This window comes from Melanaphis sacchari, unplaced genomic scaffold (genome assembly GCF_002803265.2).
Source record: "Melanaphis sacchari strain LSU unplaced genomic scaffold, SCAv2.0 Contig0_pilon_pilon, whole genome shotgun sequence".
Taxonomy (NCBI): Eukaryota; Metazoa; Arthropoda; class Insecta; order Hemiptera; family Aphididae; genus Melanaphis; species Melanaphis sacchari.
Window position 1 is genome coordinate 9917859 of NW_020270366.1, and position 11003 is coordinate 9928861.

An 11003-nucleotide genomic window follows, 5' to 3' on the forward strand; every position below is an offset into this window, starting at 1 on the left:
GAATGCTCACCGTTAATTTTTGCCTGATCAGCATTCGATCAATAACCACTTTTGTCAAATAAATGACTGCCGGCCACTACGAATCTGATCCCAGTACTATTTTGTTTATATAAATAGTTGCAATTGGTTATAGATTATAATTAGTAAAAACTTATCACAATTAGTAAAAATGTAGAATTTACATTTTTTCACAAATATTAAAAAAAAAAAAATACAAATTAAAATTAGATTTTATGAACACAACTTCAATGATTATGGTTTGTAAACATGATTTGTTTACTTAATTTTAGACATATTTTTTATATTAATGCATTAAGTCTTAACACTATTGAATATACGTCAGCTTTTAAGTATTAATTTAATCTATTTCCAGTTTTGAAAATAAAAAAAAATTATGAAATTAACCGTTATAATTGTGTTTACATTATATATTTAAATTAAAGCAAAATAGAATACAATAGAAAGATGCTATTTTATCTTTATATGATTTGGTTTAAGACTTCTATGGACAGACGTGTCTGTATGTGTAATTCTAAATTATATAACGTATTTTAATTTTTTTAATTTTAAGTTCTTGTTTAAGAAATATACAATATACATGTTTAACAAATAGATTATTTCTAAAAGTTACTCTAACCGAGGTGGAATCACTGGAACTTCGTGTAGTAGAGTAAGAGTACTAATTTCATTTTATATTAAACTTGGTAATTTAAGCCTCATGCAGATGACCAAGTTCATGTTATCGCGTCTAATTCATATGTTTAAATTAATTGCCTTAATAAAAATGAAATTATAATATTCGTACATAAAATAGTCTAACAAATTTTCGCGTACCGATGGGTAGCAACTCTTTTTAAGATTTCAGAGCATGCTTATTATTTCTTTTTGTTTGCACTCAAACGTTTATTGTAACTTTTAATGACTGCAGATTGTATAAATCTACGTATTATACATCTATTATAAAATCTAATAAATGTAAAATAAAAAAAATATTTACTTAAGTAATAATAAAGAAGAGAGAAAAATAAAAATAATTATAATAATAATAAAAATAACATGAAAAAACAAAACTTATTTGATTAAATATAATTGTACATAATAAGAAATTAATGAGTGTTATAATATACATTTAGAAATAATTATTACTGTATACTTAAAGGCTATTGTAAAACTAATTTTTTTTAAATATACTTTAAGAGTGAATAATTTGAAAAAAATAGTTTCCAATTTATTTTTTTTATTTTTACATTTATTTTTTAGTACAATATTAAATGGTTTCTGTTTGAATAATTTATGTAACTTATCTCTATTTTTAATAGTTTTTACTGTACCTGGTTGTATTCATGGATGAATTTTTTTTTTTTTTATTTAATATGTAGACATGTAGTTTTGTAATAATAGACTTACTTTTTAAACACATTTTGTAATGAAATTGTGAATATATATTTATTAAAATTTGAATTATTACTATCAGTTATAATGTCTGCTCATTTTTTATGTTTAAAAAAAAATCATTCAACTTATTATAAATTAATTCTATTGTAAATAATTGTTACTGTATTCGTATAGTTGCTATTAGTGTTAGAGTTATAATTTATTATCTGTGTGCAATTAAAGAGTAATAGTGTGTTGTTAAAAAATCAACAAGAGATATTTGGACGGAGATCATAATATTTGTTTATAGAAACATTAACGTCTATTGCAGAATCGTGAATACAAAATTAAAACGAATTGTTTGTATCCATCATGCGATCTTACCGTAAAATTTTTTTATGATGTCAGATCCCTTTTCGCCGATCATTATGGTCGCGGCGTTTGTGTTCACCGATACGACTTTGGGCATTATCGAACTGTCGATCACCCGCAGACCGCGCACGCCTTTCACGTTTAGCGCGGTGTCAACGACGGACCGATGATCCCAGGTCGGTCCCATCCGGCACGTGCCCACCGGATGGTAGAACGACGTGGCAATGTTCCGGATAGCGCACACCCAATAGTCCCTGGTGCCCCAGACGTGAGCCACGCAGTCCGGATATGCGATCGGTTCCAGTTTCAATCCCGCGTTCACCATCGGTTCCGTTTTTGACAGTTGCACGACGAAATCGATCCCGCGCAAAAGCGTCTCGATCTCGTCGTTGTGCGACAAATATTTGGTGAAGATCTTCGGACGCGCCATCGGGTCGGCCGACCGCAGAGCCACGCGCCCCGTGCTCCGGCCGTCGACGTTGATCGGTATGGCGAACACAGAGTCGCTGACCGTGTTCAGATCGTCGAACAGCGTTGCCACCCGGTCCGAGAACCCGAAGAAGTTCGACAGCCTGCTCCGCTTGTTCGGCGTGTTCCTCATGCTCTTGTACGGGAACCTGAGGTACACGACCTGCACGTCGGCGTGACCCTTGCCCGCGGTGTCCACGAAGTTTACGAGGTTTGTCAGCCCCAGCGTGCCCACGCCCCGGGACGTCAAGCCGAACGTGGCCCGGGTCAGGTCGGCGCTCTCGCGGGCTATGTCGGCTTGGGATCGGTTTTTCCGGTCGCTGAACACTAGTCCGGCGAACGAAACGTGGTCCTGGTAGTTGTAGCCGACCGGTAAGTCTCTGACCACGTGGATTCCGTGTTGGCGCAAGTGTATCGCCGGACCCACGCCCGACACCATTAGTATCTGAGGGCTCATGATTACGCCCGCGGATAGTATCACTTCGCGGGTCGCGTGCACGCGCCCGGCTTGCCCGGATGGCGAGACGTATTCGACGCCCACCGCCCTGGTGCAGTTTCCGCCGCCCAGCGACTCGGTCCGTCGTATCATTACCCGTGTCACCCTGACGTGTTTCGCCACGAACAGGTTCGGCCGTCCGCTGGCCGGCAACAGGAACGCCTTGAGCGTGCTGCATCGGAGGCCGTCGCGCACCGTGAAGTCCATCGGCCCGTAGCCGATTGCCGGAGGTGCGAACCGATTCATGTCGTCCAGCTCGGCCAACCGGAGCAGCCGGTTGCCGTCCGTGATAGTCACGTACGCCGGGTCGATGGAAACCAGCGGGCTGACGGTCAACGGGCCGCCGCGACCGTGCGGCGTCTTGTCCCGGCGATTGCGGTCGCCCGTGAAGTTCTCGGACTTGACGAAGTACGGTAGCACGTCGCCGAACCCCCAGCCCGCGTTGCCCAGCCGCTCCCACTCGTCGAAGTCGCGCTTGGTACCCCGCAAGTACATCATGGCGTTTATGGACGACGACCCGCCCAACGTCAGGCCCCTGGACACCTGGCACCGACCGCGTTCCAGGCCGCCGAACAGGTTAGGTTCGGGTTCGGTAATGAACGTCCAGTCGATGTCACTTGTTAACGCCTCGTTGAACCTGAGCGGCATCTCCGTGTAATCCGGTGGGTCACCACCTGCCTCCAACAGCAGCACGTTCCATTCGGGTACCTCGCTGAGGCGGGCTGCGACAGTGGCGCCCGCGCTGCCGGCGCCCACCACTATGAAGTCGAACGTAACGTTGCCGGCGCCCGCGAACAGCGTCGGACCGTAGTCGTGCGGATACATCAGCGACGAAACCCCGTTCAACCGGCCCTGAAAACAACGACAGCGTTTTTCATATTATCCATACGGCTCAGCGAAATATAGCAGAAAAAACGAGAACGGGAAATCTGAATTTTGATGCCAGGATTGGTTTTAAGTTGGGCGCTGAAGGGCAATTGTTCGGGGATGGCAAAATTATCTCAGATAAAATAAACAAAAAATTAATTTTTTTTTTGTAAAAAGAAAGATTAATTTAAAAAATGATTATGTATATATATATATATTTTAATTCACGTGTTTATACATTTTTTATTCCACCTATAGATGTAGCGTAATCACTAATCACATAGGAAAATAAAATCGTTTGTTGGGTTTGTCGATTGTATAAATCATAAAAATAAAATTGGACGATATGGATTGTTTGGGTTTCTATATATGTAAAATTTAGAGAATAATAATTATGTGCTTTTAGTTTAAAATTGTAATGTTATTCATAACGTAAATACGTGATCTTAGTATGTTCCATATCACTGTAACTACTGTGATATTTTTACTAAACAGTTAACTATCAATAATATATCAATAATTGTTAAATAACTAATCTATTTTGTTATAGTTGTATAAAGTATGTCGTTCTGTTATTATTGTGTTTGATACTTTGAATTTTGATTGTAACTTATTATAAAGTAAGTTTAATTAGTTTATTATAAATTATAATATATATATAAGGTTTAGAAGTTGTTTTAATTGTATATTGTAGTATTATACTTACTTATTAAAAAACATTTATGCCATTTCATATCATCATATAATATACAACTTGCTAAACGTAATAAGTCAGTGTCTACTGCGTACTCAGTATCTACATAATTTAAATTTATAAGTGGACTAATAATTAAGTAAGAATTTGCTGTTTCTTTAAAATTTCCATATAAAATAAAATAAATAAAATATTATTATTAATTATACATATCATTCATTATTATGTGTATTATAGTAGATACTAGGTATATAGTACCTAAAATATAAGTTAGTTACTTGTGTTTTTTGCATAAAGAAAGTAGATATATCTACTATTAAAAATATTTAGAGAATACATACCTAGTAGAATTACTAAAAATTAACTGCGAATTATCAATGAAAATGGGAACCATAAAAAATAAATTTTTTTTGTGACCCTCATGAAAAAAATGTGGTCACTATATCTATTATATATAAAAAAAATTGTGTTTAAAAAGGGTGCTATTAATGTGGTGGTGCCTGGGGCGTAAAATTTTTAAATATTGTACAGTCCTGAACATAACTTATGGATTTTATACAAACATGAAAAATGTATTTCCTAGAAAACTTAAAGTATATTATAGATATTAGATTTGTAGTAATAATAAATAATAATAATGATTGTACTATTGGTCACGAAATAGGTGTTAAAAATAAAATAAATTTACCAACAATAATATGCACTATATTGAATGTTAGTAAAATTAGTATTTATAAAAAATTACAAATGTAATGAAAGATAAAAAAAAAATAATAATAAATAATAATAATAATATACTATTATTATAATAATAATTTAATAATAATAATAAACATACCAAAATCAGTTAATAATTAATAAATAGTATATAAAATACTACAGTAACATATTAAGCAATACAATACAGGAAAATTGTCACGGTAAAAACTTGTTTTCTTTGATTGTTATTAATTATTAAATAACATTTTTAACGCTCATATAGGCATGTAAGGTAATATTATAGAGCAAAATATGTAATTCATAATACAAATATTAAAATTGAATACTTGAGTTAACAATCTGTAATTTTAAACGGAACAATGAATTTATTAATTTTAAAATGATGTGCATATTTTTAATATTAGAAAAATGCTTTAATTTATAACTTTGAGGGTGGTTTCTAGTAGCAAATTGGTTCTAATTTGCACTTATTGGGATTAAAAGTAAAAAAATGCTCAATACTTTTCTAAAAATCCAGAAATTGCTGAAATTATTATATTTTTTAAATTTGTAATATTATTATTTATTATTAAAATAATAGTTGTTTGATAATCTTGGTATGTTTAGTTTGATTGAAACGGAAAACATTTAACTTAAAAATATGTAATCGCAAAAAAGCTAAAATTTTATAATAGTAACAATAGTCATAATAAAGGAAAGGTTAGTAAATATTTAATAATATAAGGTTAACAATATTTAATATTTGCACTCACCAAATACAGTATAGTGATAACTGTTAAATAAATAAACATTGTTTTGCGAAGTTGTCAGTTGATCAAATTACTTATGTTAAGTATATTCGTGCATTAAGTGTATACCTGCAAATGAAGTCGACTGAGTACGATTGAATCGAGAACGCGTCACTGCTTACTTTATATATTATGTTATTGGCATGCCATAGGACGGTGTAACTCAGTGTAAGTATATATCCGAGTTAAACACAGGTAACAATCGTTCGGTAAACTGAAATAATAAATAACATTAAAACGTGCAGTAGGTATAAAAGTATACTTATATTTATCTATATTATACTAGATGTTTACAATATATATGAACAGTATACCGCGGAAGTATTATTTTTTCAATTTATTGTTGCAAATTGGGAAAGATCCAACTATAGATGTATTACAGGTTATTACATTGACGCACATTTACTAAAATTACAACTCGCTTCCTCAAAAATCATTTCTAGTGCAATTACTCGTTTCCTCACACATTGTTGTTCCCATTTAGACAGACATAGGGCTATCTGTGAATATTTTAACTTCACTGGTGTGGTTAAAAATGTGTTTTTGGTGTGTGGTGTGTTGAAAAATATGTGTAATTAATTTTTACGGGTAGGGGTCATTTGATTTTGTTCTTTGTTTATATTTATTTTAAACTTTAATTATCTAATTAATTTAAATGGTTTACCTTGGAAGCAATCACCAAGTAATTAAATTATTGGTCAATTTCGTTATTTGAATACTTAGTCCATAATTTTCTTATGTACTCAATTGTTTGTGTAATTTATTTTCGACGATAATTATTAACAGGATTTACGTATTTGCATATAAATCTTGCTAAGTCATATTTAATACTAGATGACATAGAAATCCATTTCAAGCCTTCAAGGTAGGTACCATAGTTAATTACGTCAAGTTTTAATTGCATATTTAAAGGTTTTTTGCCTATTTGTCATATTTATGCGTTTTTCTATTTTATTGAGCGTATTTAGGGTATTTTTTGGGAAAAATTTGATGAAAATTGCAATAATTTATAATTTACATTATTGTATTGTATAAAATACCTAGCATATATCGCAACCGTAAGTTTATTAAAAATAAAACACAATAGTCACTATTTCATTTGGTTAATTAGCGTATCATGTCTGCTTTAAGCAATTAGTGAAAAACATGTTATACATAGTTTTATCTTCTTGATACGTTTACAATGGTTTATTTTCAACTGTTTTAGTCTTATATTTTTTAATCTGCATGCTTTAAATGCACAATTTTGGATTTTTGCCAGTTATTAGTGCATAAGTGCATGTTTAAAGCATACAAGTGTATGCTTTAAACATGCACTTACCCTGGTTAAAACCATTAATTATTTTATTTAATTTAGGTTCAGTTTCTGATGGAATGTTTAAAATAACATCAATAAATTGGTACACATGTATATAAGGATTGTAGAATTGATTATTAATAAATGCCTATGAAAAGCTTCAGCACCGTTCTTTGTTCTTGGTTGATCATATGCTTTTCCTACCCACAAAGATGAGTTGAAGTTCTTATTGGTAATATATATGATAAAAAAGCATAATCAAAGAAGTATAATCGATAGGTGGAACAATAGCTATTGTGTTTTAAAATGCCATTTCTATTTCTTCATGTGGCAAATACATTAAATTAAAAAAATAATTTAAGCCATTTACCTACCTCCGAATTATTATGTGTATACTCTCGTGACAATTTATTAATACTATGAATTCAAAAGAACCAAGATTGAGTCAAATGCAATGTATAACATATAATTTTACACCATAGAAAAATTTTTAAAATTGAGTTACGAGTATGAGCTAATCTTTCGAAATCAATGTAAATTTTTTAATAACAAGTTGCCGGCAAAGAATATGAGTACAAAGATTTTGAAGTGTTTCCCACACACTTGTGTATATCGAAGTATGTTTATCTTTTAAAAAATAAAATACTACTAGCAAGTAAAAATAATTTTCTAATATTTTGTGCGCAATCGATTGGTTCCATTTACAATGTCATGTGCAAACGTGTTCCAGGTTTTAGCTGAGAAATTTTAAAATGTGCATAAACTACTCGTAGTTATAGCCTTATTACGTGCATAGCTATATAAGAACGATTTATTATTACGTTAGAGATATACTTAAATTATTCTATCCGTGCTGCGAAATCGATAATAGTGTATACCTATTATTGTATAAGGGCAAACTACGGAAATTAAGTTAGCTCCTGCTGTTGCTCGGCGTCAGCACTTATTCTAATTTTTAAAACTAAAAAGTAGGTAATTACAACTTAATTATTTAAATGGCATATTATTCCTAATCTACTCCACAACACATTTGTTTATATAAATATATAATTAAGTATAGAAGAGTCTAGTTACGGTAGGTATCTAATACTATATAGGTAGTAATTAATATTGTAATCTATCCAGTGCCGCAACTAAGTTTTGTGAAACTTAGTGGGAGCAATAATTATCAGGGGCCTTCTACACTTACTTTATTTTAACAAATTACTGTTTTTTTTTTATTAGTTTAATTTTTTTGATAATATTTTGCAACGTATGCTTTGGGGTACGAAAACAAATCTTAACACGGAAATATATACATGTTTCTCTTATATATGATTTTTAGTTCCTTGTTTTATTATTATTAATTTGTATACCTAATATTTTAAACTTATAAACAGTACAGAAATGAATGAATAACTTAAAAATTTTTTTTCTTGTTTTAAAAAAGATAATATAATACCATTAGGTCCATAAAAAGTAATTTATTATTATAATTAAAGACCGGATTTAGCATAAAATGCATATTGCTACTTTTAACATCATATACATGCAATTAATGAGTGTCCACTAATCATTACTTGATTGATTAAATATCAAAATTTTATAGCACATATTTTTGCATATTTCGACGTTAGTACATGTTCTGCATATTTTTACATATTATAACAAAAAACCGTACAAAATAAATATACACTTAAAGATTCAATAAGGTGTTGAGCAAAAAAACAGATTATATTTACGTTTATTATATTATTATATTAATATCGAATATTTTATATCTTAAAAAATATTCGGACGCTAAAAATAGGTTTAGTTATTGTTTTTCCAATTAACATACTACATTAAATTTTTCATACTAATTTTCTATTTATATCAGTATATTACCGATGTAACTACTATTTAATTTTAATAAAATATTTTTTACAATGTATTAATGATTAAAAATTAAATCACAATTTAACAAATTACATTATTGTATTACATATTTGTTATATTATACATCTTATTTTTTGTTTATGAAAATTTTTTCATTTTTTCTTGTAAAAAAAAAAATATTCTAATCATTCACTCCAGAGAAGGTTTTTGGTAGTAAATTGTATCTAGTTAAATATAAGTTAATTTCCAAGTACTTACTTAATTTTAAAATAATATTATTAAATTTAGTATAGTCCATTGATCGAAATTTGATAAAAAAAAAAAACCGTTTTAATCATAAGTTCAACACGCATTAAAATATTACATTTCTTATCATACGCACAGTTTGTTAATGGCGTTTGTGCTTTTTTATGTTTTATTTGTGTGAACGTTTCAGGGAAAACTGGTACTTTTTCATATCTTAGTTTTTAAGTCTATAAGTTACTAATTATTTACGGACAATGCTTTTTGAAGTACATTTGAATAACACACAATATATAACTATTACTTTCTTTTATTAAATAAATTGGTATATTAAATTACTAACTGTTGTTAATTTAGGTAATATAAAATTACGATAAACTTTTTTAAACATTTTTTTAGGATTTATGTACTTAAAATTACTACTACGATTAACTTAATCATGCGAAACAGACATGAAATCGTAGTTCGATAATCTGAAGTAAAAAATTAGGTTTGTCAAATGTGTTATGCAGTACGAATATTCATAAATGTGTGTTATATGGATCATCATCATTATTTTTATTATGTGTACAAATTATCATGTCAGAACTCATTGAAATTGACTTTATTATTATAATATACATAAATTGTTATAGTGATATTATTTTATAAATTATATATTTTTATATGGTAAATTGTTACTGTTCTACCTATTTTCAAATGAAAGCGTAAAAAATGGTATACGCAATATACATATCTAACAAATAATAAATAATATAAAATTCAGTTACGTAATTATTGACTATAAGTATAAAAGTCAATTTAAAATTAAATAATTGACGTAGGTAGTTAGCTAAATGAGTATAATATTTTACCTGTTATTCTTGATTATTAGAGATTTTTCAAGTTTCAACAGACTTAATGAACAACACACTTTGTTTCAGCGTCTAATGAATTGAATACCATTTAATGATGTTTAATTTTTTTTTTTTTTGTGTGTAATTACTACACTCGAGTTATAAAATTATTTCCTACTAGCATTGAAAACGTATTTTTAACTCAAGATAAATGTCCTACAATTCTGAAACAGTTTTTTGATAACCTTATTTTTATTATTTTATTGCATGGTTATAATTTATTCGAAGCCAATCAATAGTAGTTAGCGACATAATAACGAGTGTTAAAAGCAATAATATTTCAGCGATTGAAGTATGTGAAAAACTGAAAGTGGTGCGTGGAAAAATAAAGAACAGATTATATATGAGTATACGACCTAGTACAACTGCAATATTCAATTTATTACCCCGTATTCACAACTTTTTCATAGTGTTGAATTTTAAAACTGAAAACAGAAATTAATTAATAATGTATAATGAATATTTGTTTATAGTTCTAAGAAAAAATAATAGTACTATTAGGTGAAATGTTAAAAAAATACAACATTAAAATGTCCAGGAAAAATAAATTTAATTAAACTTGTAAGTTTTAAATTAATAATAATTTATATCATTGTATTATATGAGGTGAAATCATAAATTTTATTACAGTATATAAACTACCTAAATATATCGCCACAAGTTACTCATAAAATAATAAAATTGATAAAATAACTGTCATTTAACATAATATAAAAAAAAATCATTAGACACACAAGAAACTCATTAAAGGATGTTTTTTTAACTTTTGTCAGTCTTTGCGTTGAAAAATTCTACAAACAAGTTTAAATTCTATTTATAAAAATAATAAAAATATCAGAATAAATTAAAGTATAATCAATGTTTTAACATTTTTACCTCCCAACAAAGTATCCAGTTGAATGGATTATTTATTGTTAGTTGCAACATTTTC

At 30.1% G+C, this 11003-nt stretch overlaps 1 protein-coding gene across 5 annotated transcripts; it reads right to left on the reverse strand.

Annotated features, from left to right (window-relative positions):
• Positions 1-1489: 1489 nt before the first annotated feature.
• On the reverse strand, positions 1490-11003 carry LOC112591185 (glucose dehydrogenase [FAD, quinone]-like). Of its 5 annotated transcripts, XM_025334941.1 has the most exons (5): positions 10949-11003; positions 10459-10497; positions 5902-5993; positions 5744-5848; positions 1490-3562 (listed from the first exon to the last, which is right to left on the reverse strand). In XM_025334941.1, the coding sequence occupies exons 4-5, from the start codon at positions 5780-5782 to the stop codon at positions 1745-1747; spliced, it is 1857 nt and encodes a 618-aa protein (XP_025190726.1). In that variant the 5' UTR covers positions 5783-5848; positions 5902-5993; positions 10459-10497; positions 10949-11003; the 3' UTR covers positions 1490-1744. The 5 variants fall into 5 exon arrangements, with proteins under 5 accessions (XP_025190726.1, XP_025190707.1, XP_025190734.1 ...); XM_025334922.1 differs by lacking the exons at positions 10459-10497; positions 10949-11003 and adding an exon at positions 10031-10101; XM_025334949.1 differs by lacking the exons at positions 10459-10497; positions 10949-11003 and adding an exon at positions 7451-7475.

Excerpts from the sequence above, each read along its gene's own strand:
- LOC112591185 (XM_025334941.1), bottom strand. The coding sequence starts at position 5,782 with ATGTTTATTTATTTAACAGTTATCACTATACTGTATTTG. Across the intron at positions 3,563-5,743 it reads TTATCACTATACTGTATTTG|GGCCGGTTGAACGGGGTTTC; the intron begins GTGAGTGCAAAT and ends CGTTGTTTTCAG.